The sequence below is a fragment of the Populus nigra genome, chromosome 4 (assembly GCF_951802175.1).
Source record: "Populus nigra chromosome 4, ddPopNigr1.1, whole genome shotgun sequence".
Taxonomy (NCBI): domain Eukaryota; kingdom Viridiplantae; phylum Streptophyta; class Magnoliopsida; order Malpighiales; family Salicaceae; genus Populus; species Populus nigra.
In genome coordinates this window covers 10,853,640-10,879,869 of record NC_084855.1, presented here as the reverse complement: position 1 = coordinate 10,879,869, position 26,230 = coordinate 10,853,640, and the positions used below count along the sequence as shown (strand labels likewise).

General features: G+C 32.7%; 3 protein-coding genes across 4 annotated transcripts; 2 read left to right on the top strand and 1 right to left on the bottom strand.

Moving 5' to 3' along the window:
* Nucleotides 1-402: 402 nt before the first annotated feature.
* On the top strand, nucleotides 403-3,600 carry LOC133690985 (vesicle-associated protein 1-3-like). Its single transcript, XM_062111272.1, has 8 exons — nucleotides 403-585; nucleotides 883-953; nucleotides 1,046-1,127; nucleotides 1,384-1,499; nucleotides 1,602-1,766; nucleotides 1,898-1,939; nucleotides 2,772-2,849; nucleotides 3,189-3,600. Exons 1-8 carry the CDS (start codon nucleotides 534-536, stop codon nucleotides 3,294-3,296), a joined length of 714 nt encoding a protein of 237 aa, XP_061967256.1. The 5' UTR covers nucleotides 403-533; the 3' UTR covers nucleotides 3,297-3,600.
* Nucleotides 3,601-6,413: 2,813 nt separating this feature from the next.
* On the bottom strand, nucleotides 6,414-9,644 carry LOC133692236 (scarecrow-like protein 6). 2 transcript variants are annotated; one of them, XM_062113023.1, is made up of 2 exons: nucleotides 8,334-9,644; nucleotides 6,414-8,207 (listed from the first exon to the last, which is right to left on the bottom strand). In XM_062113023.1, the coding sequence occupies exons 1-2, from the start codon at nucleotides 8,935-8,937 to the stop codon at nucleotides 6,739-6,741; spliced, it is 2,073 nt and encodes a 690-aa protein (XP_061969007.1). In that variant the 5' UTR covers nucleotides 8,938-9,644; the 3' UTR covers nucleotides 6,414-6,738. The 2 variants fall into 2 exon arrangements, with proteins under 2 accessions (XP_061969007.1, XP_061969006.1); XM_062113022.1 differs by having other exon boundaries at nucleotides 6,414-8,225; nucleotides 8,334-9,641.
* Nucleotides 9,645-20,515: 10,871 nt separating this feature from the next.
* LOC133690549 (autophagy-related protein 8f-like) lies at nucleotides 20,516-23,253 on the top strand. The gene is made up of 6 exons (XM_062110775.1): nucleotides 20,516-20,729; nucleotides 20,860-20,916; nucleotides 21,008-21,063; nucleotides 21,947-21,999; nucleotides 22,180-22,298; nucleotides 22,933-23,253. The coding sequence occupies exons 2-6, from the start codon at nucleotides 20,880-20,882 to the stop codon at nucleotides 23,034-23,036; spliced, it is 369 nt and encodes a 122-aa protein (XP_061966759.1). The 5' UTR covers nucleotides 20,516-20,729; nucleotides 20,860-20,879; the 3' UTR covers nucleotides 23,037-23,253.
* The last annotated feature ends 2,977 nt before the right edge of the window (nucleotides 23,254-26,230 follow it).

Sequence of the window (26,230 nt, the reverse complement as noted above, 5' to 3'; positions counted from 1 at the left end):
GAAATATCTTGGTTTTCATTTTAGGTACTGTTTGGAAAAGCAGTTTAAATAATATTTTATAAAAAAATATTTTTTTTATTTTAATACTTTAATATAAAAATAAAAATATTATTTTAATATATTTTAAAATTAAAAATATAAAAAAAAACAATCAGGATGATAATCATAATCGGCAAACAAATTCAACCTTTCAAAATAAAGAAAAACCTAACAAAACAGAAATTTAACCCCCTTCTTAAACGTCACTTGCTGTTGACATTGCGAAGATAACAATCCCACTCAAATTCAATACCCTCACAACTTTTCCTTTAGATCGAACGGCTCACATCTGTCACCCAAATTACAGTCATCGTCGTTTATTCCCCTACCAAATCTCAAAACAGTAATTATATATTTTTTTAAAATTTTGTTTCTTTCTACCACTATCTCTCTTTCCTTCCTCGTTAGATCAGGTTAAAAAAAATCTCACAAAGACAAAAAAATTGAAACAAATTTTTATTTTCACGGATTGATTTTTTTTAAAAAAATCAATCATGAGCACTGGAGATCTTCTTAATATTCACCCAATAGAGCTTAAATTCCCATGTAAGTTCCTTTCTTTCCTTTTCCTTTTCATGTTTGGTTTCCGAGAAAATTAGGAAAACAAAAGAAAATATCTGAATTTCATGATTTTGTTTCGAAGTTACATAAGAATTATCCTTACTCCTAACTAGGAGCCAAATTGTTAGTCACACTGTGCTCTCGTAAATTTCTGTTTGGTTGCTGAGAAAATCATGGTAAAGGAAAATCAAAATATGAAATTAGTTTTCGGTGCATTATTATAGATCTAAAACTCTAGTTTAATTGTTGGGATTAATAGTCTTTTTTTTTTTATTGATAAAGTTGAATTGAAGAAGCAGAGTTCATGTTCTATGCAATTAACTAACAAGTCAGATAAATATGTGGCTTTTAAGGTATTTTCCCCCAATTTTTCCCTTATTGATGTTATTAGTAAATAATAACTGTTATGTGAAAATGTAATCTTGATGGGTTTGTTGAGTTTTAGGTTAAAACAACCAATCCGAGGAAATACTGCGTTCGTCCCAACACCGGCATTGTCATGCCCGGATCCACTTGCAGCGTTACAGGTGAATGCTTCGTAATCAATAGATGATAAAAATTTCTAAATCGCATTTTGTTGGGATTTCTGAAATTCAAATCATTAGCTGGTAATGCATTTTGGCTGATAATACTATACCCAATGATAGTGTCTTGGGTAAATTACGGTAGTTTTCCTTAAGTACATGGCTCTTTCCGATTTGTTTTAAGTGCGCATGTTAGGCATATTTTTTAGTATATTATGGTTTTAAGAGTTTTCAACTATTCTTGTATGGATTGTGCTAGTTACCATGCAAGCTCAAAAAGAGGCACCATCAGATATGCAATGCAAGGACAAGTTCCTACTTCAGAGTGTTGTTGTCCCTGATGGTACAACTACAAAAGGGATAACTTCTGAAATGGTGGGGTGGCTTCTTTGTTTCTTCTATCATTTATTTCTGTTTAAAGATCGGGGGTTGTGTTTTCTTGATGTAGAATTAAGGATGGAGTATTTTGTTTTGCAGTTTAATAAGGAGGGTGATAAGGTTGTGGAGGAGTTCAAATTGAGGGTTGTATATATCCCTGCAAATCCTCCCTCTCCTGTCCCAGAAGAGTCTGATGAAGGATCTTCTCCCCCTAGGCCTTCTGTGCTTGAGAATGGTAACCAGGATAGTTCATTACTTGATGCTGTAAGTATATCCTTTTTTTTTTCCAGTTTTGAGATCTTCTTTCCTCTTTTTGCGCTTTTAGTGTATGCAAATGTGCTTATTTGTGTTCAGGAAGCTATGATATCTTTAATTTGTTTGTGGTTGTTTTCTAGGTATCCAGAACTTTGGAGGAACCTAAAGAGAAATCTTTTGAGGTAAATTATCTTTTTACCTTGTTTTTTCTTAAATTGAATGACTTTGATCTAAAAACTTTAATCTAATGGTCCTTGTTTACTTAATGACAAATATGTTATTTTCATAGTAAGATTTGAATTTCATTGCATGAAATCTGAAATAAACAAGTTCATAGTGATTCTATAAACTGTAGTCTTCACTGGTATAAGATGTTCAGCTCTTACATTGTTACTTCTTGCAAAAAACTAATGAATGCTTTAATTTTATACTCACCGTTCTCTTTTTATTTTGAAAATCCTCTTAAGAATATGCAAGTATGTTGTGAATGCTCTGCTGTATTGGATATTGAGGAATTTAGTGTGGCACTGCAATTTTAATAGAAGGATTATGCTGAGACTGTGAAGCTATGTGTCTTTTCATTCTTTTGTTTTCTGTTTTTGGCGGGAAAGGCATTTGCTTTGAGGGCTGTTGGCAGGGTACATGTGCGGCATTTGAAATATCTAGCCATATGCCTCTAGGAACTATATTAATTGCTCGATTTCTGGACATGTTAAAATTCCTGTGCGTAGAAGGCTGACCATGTTTGGGCAACCATGTCAGATAAAATTTTCATTGTACTCTCTTTTAGAGCTTACTTTTACGAGAGTTCATAAGTTCATAATTAAAAGGTTTGCATTGTAATACGATTGCTTTTCTGTATTAAGGTTGTCAAGGATTAATCACCATTAGAGCTTCCATAGATCAACATTTTCTTAAAGCTAAATGCTGCCACTTGAAAGTATTTTGCTTTATGCTACACCTTTGTTTTTGCAATTCTGGGTCACAATTTTCTGACCTATGTTTGAATTTCAGACATGGTCTCTGATTTCAAGGTTGACCGAGGAGAAAACTTCTGCCCTGCAGCAAAATCAGAAGCTTCAGCATGAACTGGTATGAGTTAAATATTAATGTCATTGTTTAGGCTATATAATTGGTTGAGGGGAGTTTGGACAAGTTTGATGTTGTGCTTTTTTGGGATTGGGATTTCCATTAAAATGCACTACACGCTTTTGGTACTTGAAGTTGATGATGTGAAATTCTTATCGTGTCAATGAATGAGATGCCATATGGTATAGGAGGAAGGATAGTTTGTTGTTGTATATCTTCTTTTGCCTACATGAATTCCTTCTAGTCAAGTTTCTTGTCAGTGAAATGCCTCTAGTTATTCAATGATCTTTTTTACTGTTAGCGCTCACCTATCTTGCTGTTGTGTGCGATTTCCTGCAACAGGAACTGATGAGAAAACAAATTAGCAAAAAACATGCCGGGGGTTTCTCTTTATTGGTTGTATTTCTGGTTGGTTTGTTTGGCATCTTGGTTGGCTATATCTTCAAGTGAACACAAGGACATCCAAGTGACTGAGATTAGTTTGGGTTGCCAACAGAGTGTGCAGCCTTCCCAAAGGTTTTGAAACTTTGTAGTGACTTCCTTACGTAGTTTGTAAAATCATAGTCTGATGCATTGTTGGTACTTTTGATTATTGATTTGTCAAATGTTTGAGCAAGAACTTAGTTGATTTAGGTGGTGGTTAGACTGTCTAATAGCCTGTTTAAATTAAGATATCTTGTGAATGGGTTGATTTGTAGTCTAATTAGTGACTGCCCTTTCTCTTGCAATGAATGGATTGATTTTTCTTACCGAAGCTCAGCCCATCAACTACCGCTCACCAGTCTTCTTCCTGAACCCGAAAGTGTACGTTCTTTCCTTTCCATCTCTGATTCTTTTTTTTTTTTATTGCGTGTATTTCTGTGGTTCTGACAACCTGCTCGATGCAATTTATTATTAATCCCATGGTAAGGGCTGTCGGTTTTCCTAAGTCACCGACACTAATTCGAGACATGAAATGTCCTGGTAAGGCGATATGAATTTATGGCATTGCTGCAGTATGGGGAAACAACAGATCGAGCTATATTGGAGGCCAGATATTGAATGATAAACTTTCAGCCTCTGCAATCTTGAGTTGTAGTACAAGAGTTGAAGCACATATTTTGCTTAAACGAATGAAAGGACCAATCTACTCTTCAATCAAAACCAAACATAAAAGCCAATTACTCGCATGTAACCGGGAAGGAAAGAGAAAAACTTACAGGCATTTACATAGAAACAGAAGCTCCCCATTTTGCAGACAATTCACCTAGATCGGCATATAATTAAGACTGGAGTTTCTCCAGATGGGATCGTTAGGTGGGAGCCGGACCTATGGTGCTGGATCAATCAATCAGAAGAGTCTTGTCTTTCTTCTCGCTGGGTTTGCGGTAGGTTTCTTCAACGTGTTTGGCCATGGAAAGGCCAGATTCAGCAAGCTTTATTATATGAGGCACGTTGTGGTTCTGGGTTATGTAGATCCGTGTGCCAAACATGAACGAGAGCGTGCTCCTTATTAGACCTAGTTGAATCTCAAAAACTCTTCAATAACGGAGCCTGGGAAAGAGACAGTGAGAAAATGAAGAAAGAAATTCAGTCTCGAGAAGGTGTGCACGGGATTCATATATAAAGCTGTGGTGTCGTCATTCTTAAGACTCAAGAGGGGTGTGTAATTCCCAAAAAACGGCGACTTCTCCTTCAAGGGTCAAACCCTTCTGGATAAATGCTTGTTTGGCAATATATTAGCCGTTGTTTTTTAAACAGTTTTTCAGATTATTTTTTTATAGGGGCGCTGCATTTTTTTTTTATAGAAGTGTAGACAGGGAGGACGGCATCCATTCTGCTGCCTAGTTCTTCAAAAAAAGGCATTCCAAGGTTAAAAGTTAGTCATCCTGCAACTGTTATGCGAGAGAGAAATGTGAAAGCAGTTCTATTTGAAGTGGTCGCTTCGGGAGGAAAATACAAGCTAAGCTAGAGGATGGGAAAAACATAAACATGTAGAGTGGCAGTTTTAAAAAGAATACATCTCTCTCTCCCTCCCGCCCCCTATTTAGCACCTCTCTTCTTCCAAGAGAGATCTTTAAGAGGGTCATTAAAAATATATAAAAATAATATATATTTTTAAAAAAATTATGTTTAATATTATACAAAAATACTAAAAAAATTATTTTAAAATAAAGAGTATTTTTTTAAAAATACTTTTAAAATAAAAAAACAAAGACCATAAACCGCAAACTGTTATTTCTTTTCCTTTAACTGTCCTGGTAGACAAGCAATTACAAATATTTTCTAAAATCTCCCATCTAGCTAAGCCTATCGCCAATTATTCCATCTACACTAAATAAAAACTCGATGATGATATTAGCGACTTGTGGATGAAAGACCCCCTTTACCTCTCAGGATTTAACAAGCATAAAGCTCTTCAACCATCAAATTTGGTTCAAGACCTTCTTAGGCAGTTCTTCTATACACCTCTGAAGTCTCCTTGCAAAATCTAAGACCAACCCTGCCTAACAACTTGGATAAACAACAGACTCAAATCATTTTAATAAAGACAACAACGTATAATTGGGTTGCGTGCTCTTGTATATTTTCCGTCATGTTAGCTGTTCTTCCTCGCCCCAGACCTCTTCAAATAATGGGATCGGGGCGCCCTCTGGCTCTAGGTGAAAGGGTAGTAGTAGTAGTGCTTTCCCAGTTGGATTTGGACCACCTATTTTCTCCCAACATTGGACCACAAGGATGCACAATTAACAATGCTCTGCTCGATTATCCCAGGGCTATTTGAGTATCGATACATACAGTCCAAAGAGCCGACGTTGTTGATGTTGTTTTCAAATCAAGGTGGCTTTTGTCACAAGATTATGTGATTGATGATGTTCAACTAAAGTATTAATAATGCAGATGCAGATGAAATCATCATGCAATGGTCCCAATGATACAACACCCATGTGACTTCATAAAATAAATATACATAGCCCTTGTACTAAATCAAGTAGCTAGTGCACCCACCATCATGTAAAATATCTATTAGAGAGAATTTAGGCCAACATCCGATTCTTGAGACCTTCAATGACACAAATCTATGAGCCTGAGACACTGATCTTAGCAACTAAATTTGTTTCGATCATCATATTGCACCACTACATTTGCAAACTAATTTACACATGTTATCGTGAAGCCAAATGATGTTAGGCAGGGCAGTCGCATTTTTAATCCAAAGTGGGGGTTTCAAGCATGCATAATAGCAACACCATCCAGATTCCGTTAAACATTAACCAAAGATTATAATAAGCAGGGCTGTTGGAACTTAAATTAAAAATCCGAGTTAGTTCAGTTGCAGAGCTAATTGAAGCAGATAAGTTCCAGAGATTAAGAATCATTGTTTCGATGCTTTCCTAAACTAAGTCACGAAAGAATATAATTACTGTGAACAGAAACAGGACTAGCTGCAGATCAGAGAATGCGTTTTTTAGGATTGCTAGTGTTAGTGAAGTTTGTGTAACAATCGAGGAAGTTAAAGACAGACAAGAAGAAAAGTTGATGAATCAAATTAGGAAAAAAGATTATCAAATCTGGCAAAGAGACTACTGGTTTGAAACGGGTTGGTTATGTCTTCTCCATTTGGTTTTACCTTGTTCTCAAGTGTACAACAAAGAATTACTGGCTTAAACAAGAAAAGCACCACAGCCAGCTATAAGCAATAACTAAGTGACAGAAAATAAGAGCTGTACACCCATCCAATTACTAAAACATTCAGTTTCTTGATTGGAAATAATAGGCCAGCAGCACATGGACACTTGGCGAAAGAGAACCAGTGACAGGAAAATCACACACATATATATATTAGAAATTAAACCAGGGGTTGCGAGCTCAGCACCTTGGAACCACTATCCAAAAAGCTAATTCCCATTCTTTAACACCTCCAAGCAGAAGCTGAAACGAGGTCCTTCTGTTGCCAGCAAAGAACAAGCGAAGATTGCCTCTTTTCAACATGGAAACCCCTAACTGGAGTACGTTGCACTAAATACTCAGCCTGTGACTCGGTAAAGTTGCTGAAAGTCAATGGAGTAAAACCAGACTGCAAAAACAGACTTCTCCAAGGAGGAGTCCTATCAGGGCAGCTATGCCGACCCAGTACTGTTTTTTCAATGCCTGGTTGGACCAAAAACCTCTCAATCTTTTGCAATGCATCTAAATTCACATTCACGGCATCCAGTGATTCAAGCAGGCTTGTATAAGATTGAATGGCGTGATTTACATGGTGTGCAAATGGGAGGTCGCTTCGGTCACAGCCTCTGTCCAAAGAGACCACAACTTTGGGCAAGAGCTGTTTCACAAAGCGAAGCACCAAAGGAAGAGTTGATGGGTAATTTGAAAAGGAGCCAACTGGAAGATTGACAGCAATTACTTCCTTTTCTGTTAGGCGGAGAGGCAATGGCCAAGAACCAGAGCTCAAGGATTCAAGGCTTAAAATTTCAATCTCAAATGGCATGTTGATTTCACTTGCAAAGATTTTTAAATTTTCTTGAGTGAAACCAAGCTCAAGTTCATCATGTGAGGAAGGAGAAGTAAAAGCGGTGATTTTAAGAGATGGGGCACCTCCATTCCTCAAAGCCAGCTCTTGCATAAGGGAAGCCCATTGCCCACCATACCCAATATCAAAATCAACAACGTGAATTCTCTCAAACCCCTCAAAAGCCTCAAGAAGGGCTTGGTTACAAGTAAAACTCGCAAACTGAAGGATCGGTGAGATCTCAGAGAAGGATTTATAAGCACCAATCTTGAAAATCAGGTTACAAGCAGTACCAATAGAGTTGTTATTGTTCATATTGAGAAGTAACTGCAAGGCCTCCTTGAAGTAAAAGGCAGTCCTTTGATAAGGCTTACCGATGGGAACAGAGAGCTGGTGATTGAGCCGCGCCAATATCCCTTGCGCAAGTACCGGATTCCCAGTTTCGATCAGCTCTGCTGCTTGACATATCGGGTTTATTATTGCCTGTTGAAGCTGCTGCTGGTTTGCCAATTCATCACTTGCAATTTTCTGCTTCGTAATCATTCCCTGCCTTTGCTGCTGCGTCATTTGAAACTGATGATTCTGCTGCTGCTGTCGGGGAAGAAACAATTCTGGAGGCCTCAAATCAAAGACTTTGGGCACATGATTGACTCCAACAGGCCCAGTATTCAGCCTTTTCAATGGCGGTGGTGATAAGGAATGCAGGTTATTATGATGCTCTTCTAATTGTGCATATGACACTGGCAAAAGCATAGCTGGGTTTTGCACAAACTGATGTTGATTTTGGTTGATCATCGCCCCTGGATTCAAAATCTGAGGCTTCTCGTCTTGATTAAATGCTGCCTGCTGGTGGTGTTGCTGAAACAAACCTGGCAAAAGATTGATCCCTGAAGTAAACAAAACAGGATTTGGTGTTGGATTTTGGTTAAGTACACAACCAATATTAAAACTTATAGTAGCTTTGAGGTTAACGACAGGGAAATCAGGAGAAGTACCATGGATTGAAGAAGGGTCAAAATTGTTGTGGTTGACAGCCAAGTTGGCACTTGCTGTACTCATATTGGGTACTTCAAAGCCAAAAACTTGATCTCCTACACCGAAACCTGATGCATTAAGCTCCATATCTTGAGACCTACTTCCACTTTGTAACAGCTTGTAAAGTCCTAAAGAAGGGTCCTCGATATCACCCATAATTAACCTTAATATGGACTGTTCTTGAATAGGAGACCCTGACAACACACTCTCCCAGTCCTCCATTCCAAGTTGCGGTCCGCATTTTTCATCTACACTAGGGCTGCTTCCACCAGCACCTGCCGCGCCGTTGGTGGTGTCGGTGGAGGCTCCTCCGCCACCACCTCCTCCGCCTTGAGAAGAAGACAGTGTTGAGGAGGATGTTGGCGGGCTTTGTCTGCTTATTGTGTCAAGCACAGATGTGGGCTCAGTACTGCCCACAAGAAAACCACAACTTTCTTTGCTGTTGTTGTTTTGCCACTTGTGGTGGTGTTGATGGAATGGATCTGGAGAGGAAGAAGAATAAGAAGAGAAACCCAACAGCCCCTTCGCTTGAAAGTCTTCGAAGGGTAAGGGCATGGCCTTCATTTAACAAAATCAGCAACAAGAAACAAGAATTGAACAAACCCAGATATCTCCAGTTTATTTCAAGAAAATCAAGAAACCACCCCACCCCTCCCCAACCAGTTACCACAGCCCCTCAAAGTTTAACACTCTGCAGACAAAAAAAAAAAAAAAAACTGAAAGGAAAATATTTATGGGTTAGTTTGAATATAACAAAGCAGGAGCTTGTACCTTGCAACTAGAGACAAAAAACACTTTTAAAATCAAATTCAGATTTTTTTTTTCCAGAGAAGACAAGTTGTTTAATGCACAAAGAGAGAGCCCAGAAAGGAGAAAAAAAGAACAACATAAACACCCCATTTGAAAACACACAGTACAGAGAGAACTTGTAATAAAGCTTTTCTTCTTCTTCTTGGAAACTCATCCAGTTAGCTAGCTAGCTCATTCTCGGTACCATCTTTTATCTCCTTGATTCTTATAAGCGGGTTAATTTTGTTGGATCTCTCTCTCTCTCTCTCTCTCAGGTTCTTCTCTTGCCTACTTGCTGTGGCTCTGCGGTAGTACCCTGTCTTCCTTATAATTTCTGCTGTGGATGCGAGCAACATGTAAAGTGGTGAAGTGCCCTTCAATCCCCCCCTTTTCTCTTCTTGCTCTCTCTCTCTCTCTCTCTCCCCCCCCTCTTTTCTCTCGCTATAGTTTCTTTTATTATTATTATTTTTAATTGTAATTCTTTATGTGGCTTTTGTCTGTAGAAGTAAGTAGTAATCTCTCTTGTAGGGTTTCTTTTATGGGCTGTCATTCCACTCTCCCTTGATAAAAACAAAGTTATTGATTTGTTAGACACAATACTCCCATTTGCTAAATAAGAAGAACGTAGTTGATTCATATTTTTGTGAAGGAAAAGGATTTAGATCTTAAATCATGGAATTTAAACCTTGATAAATGCATGGTTGATTTTTAAAGAATCGGCTGGTTTCTTTATCCATGAATTTCATATAAATAATAGAGAATTCACTATATATATATATATATATATATATATATATATATATATACACGAATCTTGTAAACATTATTAATTAATATAAATGTATCGTTAGCTATAAATTAATTGTTCAATACCTTTTTCATTGTAAACATATCAATTGATTTATATCTATCTATTTTTCTATCCATCTTATACTATATACTATAAAATGGTAACATGCTCTTCATCACCATAAATTAACTTCCTGCTTCTTTTCTGGTGTGGTTTAGATGTTTTGCTTTTTAATAGTAATTAATGCAAGGTTTTTATATAATAAAAATTGGTCTCTTGGTTTTAATTAAAAAAAAAAGTTGACAATAGAGAAATTAAAGATAAAATTTTAAAAAATAAAATGAAAATTTTATAATAGTTATTTTTATTTTTATAATTAAATGAGTGATTGTATTATAACTTATACCACGTATTTTTCATCAAACATAAAATAAGAAAAATGTCTCAAATCATTTCATTTCAAGGTGTTTTGAAATTTATTTTAATCTTTAGGCTAAATTGTGTTTCACGAACACTCTTATTATTTTTCAATTAAGTAGTTTCTAAATAAAAATATTAAATTATGTGATATAACTTGTAATATAATTTAAAAATAATTTTTTTAAGAGTTTCAAGTGAATATGCATTGAGATATAAGATATCTTGTGTGTGTGTGTGTTTTTGAACTATTTTTTATTTATAATGATGTTATTTTTTATTTAAATTTAATTGATAAAAAAAACTATACAAATAGTTATTCAAATAATTGAATAGATACATATATGTTTGGATTGGATAAGTATGATATAAAATAAATTTAGTAAAAGCAATGAAACAATTAATCAAATTATAAATAGGTTTCTAATAGTTGGGTGTTAATTGTATTGAAATTTGAGTTAAAATAATAATGAAACAATTTTATGGAAGCTAAGTAGTGTTAATTGCATTGAGATTAATTTGAGTGAATAATTTTATATTGATATGGAACATGATACCATTTTCCTCACAAATGCTTGTACTCGCGCGCGCGCATACACTAGGAACAAAATTAGTGAAGTTAATTAAATAAATTAGCATGGGTCATCGTATAAAAAATGTATTTACTAGTACAATAAATAAGTTACGTGCATCATAGTATTCAAAATATTTCTATAATCAAATTAAAATAATTTACAAACAATGCAATTATATATCTAAACTGAACCATCTTACAAAAAGTCTAGACGACTAAATCAACATTATATGATTTATAATAATAATAATTCATTTATTTAATTATATGAAGAGTATTATATTGGTTGCTTATATAATTTTTGAAATTGTCGTATCCATCTTCCTAGAATTATTAATGTTTAAATATTATACGTACGTATTTGTTTTTACTAATGATTCACTGCATCAACTCTTTTAATATTAAGTAAACAAAACATCTTCAAAATCTTGCTACTATATATAACTTAATTGAGAATATATTTCTAAATTAATCTTAATCCGGTAATCTTCAGATTAGTGAAAGTAAATTTTCTTCTGAAACAAAACGTTACCGAATACTTTTCTTGATATTATTTCATGTGCAAAGTAAAGGCTATCAATTATAATTTTTTTTTACTTGATAATACATCTTCTTATTGGCTAAAGTACTTGTAGTTTCCATTGCTCATTCTTTGTTTCTTCAACTAACATTTGTGTAGGTAGATCTAACTTCTAAGTCTATGTTTTTCAGCAGACAGATAATGACCTAATTTTGGCATTTCTTTCACCTTGTCAATCCTGAGTTGGTCGAGCTTTATTTGTCCCTCGAAAAACTCTCATATTGCCCCATCTAAGATCTTTGAAGTCTCTTTGCTAAGGTTAGTTCCGGGATAAAAATTTGCTTGAGCAATATGTACTATCATTCAACAACACATGCATATGATTGAAATTAATTTTCTTGCTGTGATGCTTTTCTGTTTTTTATTTGCTAAGGAGATCCAAATGACTCTCTCTGTTTAAGGAGGGGTTGTTGCGATATTAATTAGTTAAAATTGTAGTCTAATTAGGAATCATTTTTCTACCTCAACATATATAACATTTATTATGACCTTTTTATATTATTATTTTCTTTTTTCTAGAAAAGGTTATTTTCTATATATTTAGTTTCATGATCAGGTGGTAGGTTTTTTTATTTATTAATGTTCATAGATATTCAATTAAAGGCATGCAAGAAGAAACGATATTATTAACGGAAATGTTGAGTACAAGCAACAAAGTAGAACCGTGGTTATAAATTAATGGAATTCTGTTGCTTTTTGTATTTTGAGAAATTTAGTTCGAGAGTTTTTTGCTTCTTTTACTATGAGAAGTGATAGATGCCATGCGTACAATGGGGGAATTCTTTTATTCCCTGGTTCCTCAAATGATCTACACTTTTTTTTTTATTTTCGTATTAAAACTAAGTATATCAATATTCTGATTTGATTAAAAGGAATAGTACTCTCGATATATAATCTTCCAAGACTGATAATTAGTGTTTTGGACTTGCAGTTATATAGTTTTTAATTTGACTCCTTAGCAAGGAATCACACCTGATCAAGGCCTATATGGACAGACTGCATTTTATTAATTTCTTGATATACACCATGGCCGGGGGGAAAAAACATTAAATCCTTATCCCTTTTGGATATCGTATAAGTTCAATGTAGATGGTTTTTTAGTTGGGGAATATATATATATTACAATCCTCAGAAATGAAGGTAAAAAGAAATTAATTCAACAAAGGTAATTAATGGTGTTCTCATCTGAGAGTACTCAAGAAGCAAATTAATTTGTGAATTTGTATATAGGCAATGTGTAAATATATCAGTCAAATACATGATGAAGAAACAATTCCTTAAAAGGGTGGGATATGACGCGGAACAACAGTAGACTCTGAATGTTTTCTGTATCTTTTTTCCAGTACGTACCAGGCTTGGACACATTATAGCCTTTCATCAGCATGTTTGGTTTCAATGTTGCTTTCAGTTTTCCATGTTCTCTCATTTTACCTCCTATAGAATCGAGAATGGGTTTGGTCAAATCTATAATGGGGCACAGTCAATTAAGACAGTGTCACCTTGCTCATCCACAGATTCACTGTCACGCGTATACAGATGGGCATGAAGAGGGCAGGACATGTATAGTCGTTGTGAGACAATAATAGGAACCAACAAGGGCATTAAAGCAACTTGAAGAGGCAAGTGGTTTGATTGTCTAGACAAGATTTCAATATCTGGTGATGAATTGTGAAGATACAAGGGGGACATACTTAGGTTTGTCAGGAATTGTTTAGGGTAACCAGGATTTGGACTTGTCAGGAAGAAGGCTTAGTTTATCCTTACATCCCACGTGAAGGCTCAAAAACAACCCTCTCTTCCTCCTCTTATGAAGTGTAAAGTGACCCAACTCAAACTCGCTTTACTTGCCTCTCTCTTCCCTAGCTAGCTCGTTTTGGTTTTCTATTCAAGATTTTTAATTTTTTTGTCTCCTTCTCTTTATCCTTCTCTACAAGTTTTGTTCCTTTGTTTGCCAAAAAGGCTGGTCGCAAGTTCTCTCTTTTGTCGAGATAGCCCGCCCCCCAAGCAAACGAAAATACACTAGAAAATTTAATCGGCGCCTGCTCTAGCCCCCCACGCATATAACAAACCTAAAAGAGCACTTTAAAGCACCAATATTGTCATTGAATGATTTCCAGAACTTGTTGCTATTGTTTCATTGGCTCCTCGTATTAATTAAAATCATAAGCGACAGACTTGGTTGTTAAGCTAACTCTACAGGGTTAGTTGACAACCTAGCTAGCTAGATCAACACACGAGGAGTTGTCGCCCGGCTTAAGATGGGAGAGGTTTCTAGTTCAATACTCACTTAGTTTTTTTATTTTGGAATTCCTCATGGATCAATTTGTATGAACCTCTACCAAGAGCAATGGCGCCCTGCAATATCGAAAGATGTGGTGACCAGCTTGTTGTAGGCTCTTTTCACGTAGTGGAAGACTATTAATTCGTGATGTTTTCAAAGGATTTTTATATACCACGCTGCATTATCAAATAAATGAAGAACTAGAAATGAAATTGGGATCACGCATTTAGAATAAAGAGAATTAATGGTACCAATAACTCATCTTTTTTTTTTTAATTAAAAAAGTCTTATAGATCTTAGGACTTGAAACTCCAAGAGAAACTGCAAATGAATGCGCAGTTTAAATCTAAATACCGAGGTATGAAAGGAGGCTCAATGATATTTTTTACGAAGTTGAAAGAAAGAAAAAATCATTAATATTCCAGCCGATGACTAGATCCTCCTTCTAAGCAAGTCTGATATTTTTTAATCCTCAAAACACTCACGACATGTTTATCAATATATATTTCTTGCCAGTTTGTCTTTTTTATTTTATAGTTGGCAGGCTATGGTTAAAGTACAAAAAATTAGATGGCCGGCGGCGGTTGTAGACCACGAGATCGTTTCGAGATACATAATGCATGCATGCATTTGCATTTGCAAATGCATATTATTATATATGCGTTGTCCTTTGACTTTTATTTCTCCACCACTATTGTTTGAACGAGCTCTTGTATTAACAATTGTTTGTCTTCTGTCTCTGGGAAATGATGTTTGAGATATTTCTTTTTAATAGTTTAAATTCAATGACTTCATGTTTCCGGTCATACTTTGACATGAGTGAAAGGTAACGAAAAAAAGTTATCCTAGATTAAAGTTCAGGAAAGTATAAAAGTCTATTCAAGTTAGTTTTTTAAAATATTTTTTATTTAAAAATATATTAAAATAATATATTTTTTATTTTTTAAAATATATTTTTGATATTAATACTATCAAAATCTTTAGATTTGCTGATGAAATTTTCTGTCAGTATTTATACTCAAGTTTGTTAGCATGAATTTTACTAACAGGCTCACGAATATAAATAATTCATAAGAAAAACTCTTGTCGGTTATTTGTGGTCTATCGATGAATCCGTTGATACTTTCATCTCTGAATATAACATATCACCAAAAAAAATAATCATATGTTATTCCATCGATAATTTGTTTTGTCTGTTGGTATATTCATCGGTGAATTTAACATATAACCATCAAATAGACTGTTTATCATACCACCGATAGATAAACAATAACAGTGACATTTGCATTAATTATTTTCCAACTCTTTAGAATATATCGATGAGTAATGTCCTTCAAATAAGTAATAATTTAAAAATATTTCAATTTATTTTCCATCTTATATTATTGGTAATTTATTTAAATAATGGTGTGATTTTAATTATTGTTTCATTGTATAATAAAGGAGCAACACCTGTTGTGATAGTTTTGTATCTTCAACGATGTGTGCATGAGTCTCCATAATTCCTGGGAGAGGAAAACTATCCTCGGTGTACATTTTTTGAATATTTGGATTGAGAGCAAAAAAAGGTTCAATGACAAAAAAGAGGGCAGCTTGCTTGTTGATCGTCTTTCTGAACCCAATCTGGCGCTCAAATGGGTTTGGCACGTGCCATGTTAATGGGCCTAAGGTAACTAGCCCTTTTATTTATGACTTGGGGCCTAGGCTCTTAATGCATGGGCAGCCTGCGAGGTTGAGGATAAACTCACAATTCATGAGCACCCTGCAAGGTTGAGCACAGATTCACAATTCATGAGCTGTCTTGTTCGAAATAATAATTTCCTTCCAGCGTGTATAGTGTTGTCCTTTTAGCTAGACAACAGGGCGGTGATCTGCGTTCTGTGTAAGTTAGGTTAATTTTTTTTAATATGAAAAAAAGACTTTTAGGTAATATTGTTGTTTTAAAACAAGCAATAAAAATTTGGGATATGATATATTGATTGATTTGACTAGGTTTAATAAGTTCATTTAATTTAATAATATAATTAAAAAATACATTAACACTTAATAAAACAAACAAAAATTTAGTAGTAATTAACTACAAAAAATAAATTGTCAATCTCATACATGAAAAAAGAAAAAAAAAGCTTGTTGAGGACTCATTTTTGCTTTGTCGTGGACATCACCCCACCATCATAAAGAACTCATTGACATGGTTTTAATGTTATTATGAAAGGTTACATGATAACATTGAAAGAAGTCGCATGCGTTGTTAGACAAACAACCTAAAAAACAAACCAAACAAAATATCATGAAGTGAGCATCTCATACTTATATTTAATCAATTAATTTAATTTAATTAAAACATAAATTTCTTTTAAAAAATATAAATTTAAAAAAGAACAAAAAAACTATGATAACCTGAGTCATTTTTTAAATTAATGAAAAATTCTATAGAAAGCAAATCAAAAAATAAAATTCAATCTCCAAGTAAATAAATATTAAATGATGAAATTAAAAAAAAAACATGAGCTTAAAAAGGGGGGAACCAATTAAACTCGGACGGATCTCTTAAACTTGGGTTAATCTCCTAAACCCACATCTTATAAAATCTTAGACTCATACTTAATGAAAAAGCTCAATTCTCAATTAATTTAATATTAAATGATGAAATAAAAAAAATCAATTTAAAAAATTTATCCAAGTGAAAAAACAATAATAAAAAAATAGAAATAAAATCTAATAGAAAATGATTAGATGATGAAATTGTAAAAAGAAGTTTACTTTTAAAAATCTTCTCAAATAAAAAAGAAATAGTAATTAAAAGAATAAAAATCAAATCTGATAAGTGAAAAAATCAAATGGGGTAAAATTGAAAAAGAATTCTAATTTTATAAATTATTTCAAATAAAACAAATAGTAATAAAAAAAATTGACCAAATTTCAAGGAAAAAATAAATTGAAGGGATGCTTTGAAAATTTAGAGATCATGAGTGAAAATCAAGGAAGAAAAAAAAATAAAAAAAATAATAAGAGAAAATTTTTTAATACCAGACCAGAGATCGATAAGCCACATGCATTATCTAGAGATAAAAGAGTTGTCAAGATGATTACAACACCATCATGAAAAGAGGCCACTAGCTACCAGGAGACGTTGCTTAAACTGCTTAATGAGCATGGATATCTCCCACCAATTAACACATGCTTTTCAAGCATCCACTATTTTTTAAAATTATATTATATATTTTTAAATACTAAATTGTTCATTAGTCAACTAAATTATAACAAAAAAAATATTATGAAAATGCGAAAAAACCTCTAGATGTCGGTTCAAGAATTTTTGCTTCTAAAAGTAATTTAGTTATTTTATTGTGTTTTTTAAAAATAAAAATACAAAAAAACTCCTAAACTCCAATTAAATAATTTTTGCTTTTAAGGATAGTTAAATCATTTTATAATGTTTTAAAAATATAAAAAGACTTAATTATTTCAAATCAATATAATATTCATTAATAGGCCTTATGAAAAATATCATATTACAATCAAGTGATTTTGTTTAGAAAGGAAAAATTGATAATTATAGTGTTTCAACCCAAAACGCAGTAAATTTAGTGCTACAATGAAACTCTAATGCTTATTAGGTTTTTTATATATAAATAATTTTAATTTCGAAAACGTTCAACGAGTGATTTTTCTTTTTTCGATCGTGAAATTGACATGGCTAATTCCCAACTCTTCCGTTGAAAATGGCATTATCTCATTGACCCATTAAATACACTAAATTGGATGATTGCACAGATCTTAATCATACAACCTTCTTCTTCTTCTACATTATCAATATAATTAATTAAAATCACTAAATTGGATGATTGCACAGATCTTAATCATACAACCTTCTTCTTCTTCTACATTATCAATATAATTAATTAAAATCACTAAATTGGATGATTGCACAGAACTTTCAACTTGATAGCTTCCAACTTCAATTGCTTTATGATTGTTAACTACAATATTATCAATATAATTAAAAATTGTAGTTTGACCCTTTCAAAACTATGAAATTGTGTTCGGGAACATGAATATACAAGGTAATGAAAGATAAAAGAAATATTTTAAAAAAACCAAATGAAAATACAACAAATACATAATTTATTGTGGGTTGCAATAGTTACTTATAATTTCTAGAATCTTGTCCAGATTAATCTGTTATTTGATTGTTGAGTTAACTTGTATTTGTTTTTTTATTAAAATATTATCATTTTTTGTCTTTAATTTTCTTTAATTTAAATTATCTAAATTTAGACAGATAATTATCAAAATTGTTTCAAATTAAAACATGACCTGTACTAGATCTGAAACTACGGATTTATTGAGTTAATTTCAAGCTATGGATATAATAACTACGACGAAGAGGAGCATTATCTCAAACCCAAGTAAAGAATTGTCGTTCCCCCACTTTATTCAATTTAAATACCTTTTTCTCTTGAGATGAATATACCATGGTCAAATAATTTAGGCAGCTTTAATTATTTGATGCATCATTCTTAATGTTTTTACATTTATAATAAAAAAGTTGGAATACAGGTAACTTGATAATTCAGATTTTTAAGAATATTAACAAATGCTAATTAGGTTTTGAGAAAACATTGTAGACATATAAATTCATATGCAATGTTCAATAGAATAGTGTAACGATGCCCTTTCCCTTGAAACCTAAAAATATTAAATTGGATATTAGGGGTATTGAGGTCTTTTAACAAGATGTATTAGTCAATATCAAATTAATCAGGCATAAATAAGTATTTTTTTATTTCAAAAACATAATGCAACGAATAAAATGCCTTAGAAAATAAAAAATTTTAAATTAATGTCTAAGGGTTTTTTTTATTTTTACAATGATTTTTTTTATTATTATTAGATCAGTTGATGAAGAATTTGATATTTAACTAAATATTTATTAAAAAAACATACTGCAATGACCAAAATGCTCAGAAAGTAAAAATCTTAAAGCTAACATCCAAGAGTATTTTTGTATTTTCACAGTGATTTTTTTTTATTATCAAATCAGTTGAGGGTAAATATGATATTTGACTAAATATATATAAAAAAGTGGCTGGCACTTGTAACTCATGCGTTAGTATGTAGGAGATATCCTCGTCCTTTGAAGGCATGTTTGGCACCACCTAGTAGTCAAAATCCTTCTTTTATTGTGTCATTAAAAGCATCACAATGTTCTTTTTATGCTGGAGGGGCACGTATGGTTGGTGGTGGAACGGTTTATTACTAACAATGCTTAATTTTTCCCCATATTTTCTTACTCTTTCCCTCAATTTTCACCCTAATTATGCAAAAATCTAGAGTTGTCCTTTAATTTATGGGGATTTGCACTTTAATTATTCTGTTTTTTATTTCTAATTTTTGTTAATAGTTCTCTTGTAAACTTTTGATTTATTTTCAATTTCATCTTTTAATTATAATTTATGAAATGTTATTGTTTCAAATTTGTTCATTATTTTTTCGATTGTTTTTTGAGGTCTTTTTGTTAAATTGGTTTGTCTTTTCAATTTCACTTTTCAATTATTATTTTTTAAATTATTTCTTATGTTAATTTTAATAATTCTTTTGATTTTTTAGGTCTTTTTATTAAATTAATTTTTCTTTTCGATTTCATCATTCAATAAAAATAATGTTTATTTTGTATTTCAATTTTGATCCACATTATTTTAATTGGTTTTTTTTTTTATATATTTTTGAATCCTTTTGTATACTTGAAATTCTTCTTTTAATTTTATCCTCTAACATTTGATTGATTGAGAATTAAGTTTTATTATTTTTTCAGATAATATGCTTTGAGTCTAATGATTGAGATCATGAGTTTAAAAGTTAACGTTGGTTAACATTAGCTTTTTTTTATGTAAAAAAAATAAACCTTGTAATTTTTTTTAGTTTTTTTATCGAGTTATTTTAATATTTTTTTCTTCATATTATGGTGATCATTTTTTTTTAAAATAAATTGTTCATCTATTGCCATTATTTTTTTTACAATTTAATTTCAATAAAACAAATTTTTTTAATTCGGTTGAGCTAATCATGAATTTTTCTTGCTTTTTTATATTGCATTTGCAACATTTAAACATTGTTTTTCACTCAATAAAAGAATAACCTGTTCTTCGCGCGTCCAAACCTAGTTCAATTCTAAACATAGGAAGAAGTCAAAAGGACACACAATTCAAACTTGAAATCGTGTGTTGCCTCAAGAACATTATTCATATGTATATTTCCGTTCCAAATTTGGAATGGATTTTCAAGCTCCGGTACCAAATAGTGCTTTTTTTTTTTTTTTAATTCAGGTGTATATCTAGATTTTTACCTTCAGTCAAACATTGACATTCGACGGTGAAGAAATACTTTCTGTCAAGGAAATATCTATTTGAGAATCACCAATTTGATTTTGATTACAGTTTTTAGCTGTGATTATAGTTTTTAAATATTTAATAATATTTAAAAAATCAATACAACAATTCTTTTATGCATTACTTTTAAAAATTAAAGCCACAGCTTTGGAGCAAAAGCAAAGGAGGACGGCATGTCACGTGTTAAGATAAGTTCGTCACTGGATTTGGGCCTCACTTAACGGGTGGGATCATAAGGACACGTAAGCTCTTAGTAGCTCTGCAAAAGAAACAGCGGGTCCCATTATTATTATTTTTTTTATCCTTAAATCCTCATCTACGGTGATCGGCTTTCAAGTTCCTCCATTAACCAAACACACAAAACCACGTACTCCAAACGTCTCCTCTTTTTTTGACCTGGCGAACTTTAATTGCCAACTGTCCTATACCTAACCGGAGAGGAATCGGATTTTTGTATAAATAAATTCATCACTCCAATCCTTAAACAAGCCATCATCTTCTTTATCGATTGTTCCTGAAGAAGTTGCATCTGTGTAAGGCTTTTGTTTGCCGATAAAATTTAACCAGTGCTTGGATTTTGAGTGTTTTTTATTTTTATGTTTTGATTCAACTGGTCGCTTTTAGTTTCCTAATAATCGGCGGATAATTTTGTGTTTTTTGCAGAATATTTAACAAAAAATAATATGACTAAGAGCAGCTTCAAGCAAGAGCATGATTTTGGTATGATTTCTTTTTTATTGGTTTATAATATTGCCTGATTTCGTATTACTGAGAAAACAAACCCTAATTCTCTTCTTTTTTCCTTCTACAGAGAAGAGGAGAGCTGAAGCTGCGAGAATCAGGGAGAAATACCCAGACAGAATTCCGGTAAGTTTTTTTTTTTACTTTTTCTCTCATCAACTACTGTCGATTGGGCTTGAGCTGCTGTTGCTCCTTTTACATGATGGTTTATGAGGCTGTTTTTGCTTTTAACAATTGATTGAAGCTTCAATCTTTCATTTTGCGACTTTTGGGCGAGGGTGTTTTCTTATTCTTCTCGAAAACAAGGTCCTTCAATGAAATTGGGGGATTTGCTTGGAGTTTTAAGTTCTGGCACGAAATGATTGTTGGGTTATATAATGAGGAAGAACTTCCTAAATATTTCTTTGTTCAATTTAGAGAGCAGAACACGAAGTCTTGCGTTTATTTCTCTTGTTGAAAGAAGCTTCTTAAATCTTGGAAAAATTTAGGTGGCAGGACTTGCCTTAATCTTGTATGTTTTGATATGGGATTTCGGGGTTCTTTGATAATTTGAGCCTGATTGTTGCATTGGGCTGAAATTTGTGGTTGAGTGTAGCTCAGCACCTTATTCATCTATTGAATGTTAATTACAGATGTGCAGGACCGGATACATGGTGCTCAATTTGCATGCCGAATGACATTGTTTGCTCAAATCATGTCACTATAGAGAGCGATTGACATTACAGCCAAGTTGTTTGCCCAAAATTTGATTTTGTTTTTGCTTAAAATTATTTTTTGTGTGTTTTTGGATCGTTGTAATGATGTCAAAAATGTTTTTTTTTTTTAAAAAATACTATTTTGATGTATTTCTAACTGAAAAACACTTTGAAAGGCAATTGCCACCGCAATGCTAAATAGGAGCTTAATCTATAAATTCTACCATTGATAACCTAATATCAAGATGCAGTGTCATTTGGTACCTTTCTCTTCCTGGTTAGCCTGTCTAGTTACTAACTCTTTCAACTTTTAGGTAATTGTGGAGAAGGCTGAGAGAAGTGATATTCCCAATATTGACAAGAAAAAGTAAGAATCACTTGTATATTGCAAATGCTTTCTCTCTTGGTTTCCTGCATGTTTCCACAATATGGCAGGGCTCTTCCTTCAGCATTTTTAGTCATAGTAATGCAACTATTTTGTCCTGTTCTTTTTATTTATACATTTTGAAGAGCAAAAGATAGTATTGACGTGGATTAAATTTTACAGATATCTAGTTCCTGCTGACCTGACTGTGGGTCAATTTGTTTATGTGATCCGGAAGAGAATTAAACTGAGTGCAGAAAAGGCAATTTTTATATTTGTGGACAATGTTCTCCCACCAACTGGTAACAATCTCTCTCTCTCTCCCCCCTCACCTCATACAATGTGCATACGATTGTAAGCTTCTGAAAAATAACTTTGGAGTTTCAACTGGTTGGGTTTGCTGGTATCAATCTATCAATCTTTGTATCTCTCTCTCTCTCTCTCTCTCTATATATATATATATATATATATATATATATATATATATAACAATGGCTGCTGGTTGGGAGCAATTGCAAGACACTACTACTGAAGTGAGTTTATGATAATGAAACTCTTCTATTTGGGTAACTTCTCCTTCAAAATCAACCAAATAAACTAGTTAATCACAAATTAAATGGTTTGCACAGATTTTTATTTTCAGCTGAAACTAAATTATCGCTTAGACTTCTAATGATCAAATTCATTTTTATTTAAATTGTTCCACTGCTCAGCAAACATCGAAAATTCCCATCATGCATGGACATTAATTTTTATAGCAATTTGAACTTTGTTTAGCACAAATTAGTTCATATGCAGTGCAAGTATATCAGGTAGTCTATGTGTTTGTTTATGTAACTGGTGTGTTCCCATTAAAATCATGGATATTTTTAGATTATCCAGGCAAAACATTTTCAGAAACCTGGAGTGATAATTATTTAATCCAAACGTATGCAGGAGCAATAATGTCCACAATCTATGATGAAAACAAGGATGAAGATGGATTTCTCTATGTTACATACAGTGGGGAAAACACATTTGGGTGTCATGAGTTGCCATAGCCAAGTTCTTTCAGTGTCTTCCGTTGTTACAAATTGACAAGATGAAGCTACCACCTCTCATGTTTCCTAGGACTTCAAACAGTCCTGGCATTATGCCCTATGATTTATGACCTTGTTGTCTTTCTTGTAAAGTTTGTATGTTGTGTATAGCTTTTCTGCAACTGAAATGGTATCAACTGCTAAACTTAAGTAATATCTTTGACATGATTTCTTTTTATCTCATAATTATTTCAGTTTTCGCCTCCATAACGGCGGAACAAATGTCTTAGTTTACTTTAGAGTAAATCTTGAATCTTGCCCAGATATAACTTGCTGTAAAATGAATATCGTGGTGAGTGACACAACGGAAAAGAGCGAGGATGGGATTTTCCTGAGAAAACTTAGTGTGTACGATATGCTTGCACCGTGGAGGTGGTGGTTGTCAGCCCGTTAATCCTCTTGTGATTTTGGCTCCCTCCCAGTGTCGGACGCTGCAGACTTCGGTTTAGAGAAGCGATAAGTTATCTGTAGGAAGCTGTTGCTATAATTGTTTGGATGGTTTAGCCCCCATTGCTGGACAGTGAAGATATTTTGGCTCTCAATGTAGGACTCGCTCTGACTCTGAGGTTTTTTTTTTTAGTTTTTTGATAAAAGCCAACGTCGAGATTAAAATCCCTTAATATTGAGATGGATTTGGTATGCGATCCGTGTAGCATAGATAGTCTATTCTAACCAGTTTGGAATTAAGATTTGGCCGTCGTCGTTGTGATTATTTCTTGGTTGAGGTGTAGTCACCTAGGCTTCTGCAACTATTTTGGAACTATTTTGGTTACTTTTTTTTATTGTTGTTGCTGGATTGCAATATCTACACTCAGATGTCTTGCACTTCCATCTTGATGTTGCAAATTCGTTTTGGCGATGAGTTAATTTAGTTTTCAGCACCAAAACTTGCGTGTTCCTCTTCACTTGTACCCCGAGAATCTGAGCACTTGAAACTGATATGAAGACAAAAACCGTTTGTTATATTCAATGTTCAGATGCGAATCAATGTACCGTACCTTCTTCCGTTAGGAATATGGAACAAAATATTTTCAATTCCTTAAGTTTTGAATTTTGATCGCTTTATCATAATAAAATTAAATCTTCTATGCAAATGAAGCCACTAAATCATTTATATTTAAAAATATAAAATACAAATTTCTTAAAGAAGTAACAAAATATATGTGAAAATTAAATTAAATGGAAAGAGTTAAAAACTTAAACCATAGCTCGTTAAAAGATGCAAAATATAAAATATTTTCAAAATAAAAATTAATATTCATAAAAAGAAAACTAGATTGTTGTTTCTATTAAAAGTATTACTCATTTTATGCTAAATTAATTTAATCACATTAATATACAAATTGCATTTCTTATCTCATAAAAAATAAACATAGATCTCAAACAAAGAGAATTAATAAAGTATATATTTATAAAACTCGTTAACTAATACTAATACGTCTTTACTTTATTTTTCTTTTGAAATTAGTAAAGTATGGATTTCTTTCTCAACATTAGACTTGATGATTTTAAGGTTCTATTTTCTGTGGTTGTTCTATTTTTTTTTCTAATTTTTGAAATGTTTTTAATCTAAATCATATATAACAAAAAAGGAGAGTTAACTTTGTATGTATATTTTAAATATAAAATGTGTCTCATGCTTCCATCAATCAACCAGAGTTGCAATCAATACGTGATCAAGATATATATTACGCAGATGATTAATCTAAAAGTCATTAGGGTTGATAACAAATAAGAAGACATGCCCATGCAACTCCATCAATGTATGTTGTCGAGGTGTTACAGGATCACCACCCTGAAAATCAAGCAACTTAGTTATTTAAATAATTAAAATCATTAAAGTTTAATAATTTACAAGGCTTAATTAAAATAGTTATTTACAAATGCTACTAATCTAAACATCTTACCTCTCTGCTCCAAATATCATTGGAATAATACTAATCCTGCATATATACAATCGACCTATCATCAGAACTTGCCTCAACAATCACGTGGTTCTGTTTATCGACACTCCTAAAAGTAGTAGAACCTCCTATAGTCTAAACCACGCCCCCTTGAGATCCTCTATCAACAAATTATTAGCCTTTGTAATACAATTGAACGTCCATTTAGTTGAATTCAAAACAATAATTAAAGTTTACAAAATTTAAAATAAAAATAAAAGTAATATATATTGTCTAGTTTCATAAGTTTTTTTGTCATGACCTTTTTGACAGCATATACCACATCTATTCAGTGAGTACTCCTCTCTAGCATCAATCTCATTATGTAGATGAGTGGATTTTCTTCGACCCTAATTCATTCACCATAAAGTTGGACATCCTTATACATCTGGACCAATATATATAGGCCACAGTGATGTATTAAACAAGGTTTGAAAATGAGGACTATATGTATTTTTGTATGATAAGTTGGAGTAGAAATCATCAACAAATTGCACATGGTACATGTTTTGTAAAGTGCAATACATATTAGGTATGAATATGGTCGATGATACTGTTGTCATTTGCCACAAGTACAAGTTGCTTCATTGATGTTAATCATTTCTCGCACTTCTCTTGTAATACCAACTGTTAGAGATGGCTCAAACTGAAATATTCAACCTCTAGAATCAAATAAAGACATCATATGTGATTTAGAAATTATCGCATCAAGTAATTCAGCTAGGATCTTTAGAAGCCATAATACAACATGGTTTCAAAAATCTTCATCTTTTTCTCCATTCTCCACAAGATATTTATTACATCTAAAAAATATTATTTGCACTATAGTCAATACAAGTAAGCTACATATAATTTTTAAAACATTATTAAAAATCTCTAACTAATTCGTGGTTGTATTGCCATAACAACAACCACCAGAATCATATGACAGTTTCTTTAAGTTCAACTTCTAGTCATGCTATGATCTCATCATTAGTCTCCAACAAATCCTTATATAAAATGTCAAAATCCTATTTAAAAGGATTTATACACATCCTATATAACATATTTTTCAAGGCAATATTTTTTTAACATAATAATGAAGTTACTCACAAAGTGTTGTAAACAATATCAATGATATTCAATAGGTTTAGGAAAAATCCAGGCCATGAAATTTTTAATTGTTGCATTTCTATCTGATATAATACATAACTTAATGTGATCACCAATCAC

Excerpts from the sequence above, each read along its gene's own strand:
- LOC133690985 (XM_062111272.1), top strand. The coding sequence starts at position 534 with ATGAGCACTGGAGATCTTCTTAATATTCACCCAATAGAGCTTAAATTC. Across the intron at positions 586-882 it reads AATAGAGCTTAAATTCCCAT|TTGAATTGAAGAAGCAGAGT; the intron begins GTAAGTTCCTTT and ends TTATTGATAAAG. Across the intron at positions 1,940-2,771 it reads CTAAAGAGAAATCTTTTGAG|ACATGGTCTCTGATTTCAAG; the intron begins GTAAATTATCTT and ends TTTGAATTTCAG.
- LOC133692236 (XM_062113022.1), bottom strand. The coding sequence starts at position 8,937 with ATGAAGGCCATGCCCTTACCCTTCGAAGACTTTCAAGCGAAGGGGCTG. Across the intron at positions 8,226-8,333 it reads TGACCCTTCTTCAATCCATG|GGATCAATCTTTTGCCAGGT; the intron begins GTACTTCTCCTG and ends TGTTTACTTCAG.
- LOC133690549 (XM_062110775.1), top strand. The coding sequence starts at position 20,880 with ATGACTAAGAGCAGCTTCAAGCAAGAGCATGATTTTG. Across the intron at positions 20,917-21,007 it reads CAAGCAAGAGCATGATTTTG|AGAAGAGGAGAGCTGAAGCT; the intron begins GTATGATTTCTT and ends TTCCTTCTACAG. Across the intron at positions 21,064-21,946 it reads AATACCCAGACAGAATTCCG|GTAATTGTGGAGAAGGCTGA; the intron begins GTAAGTTTTTTT and ends TTCAACTTTTAG.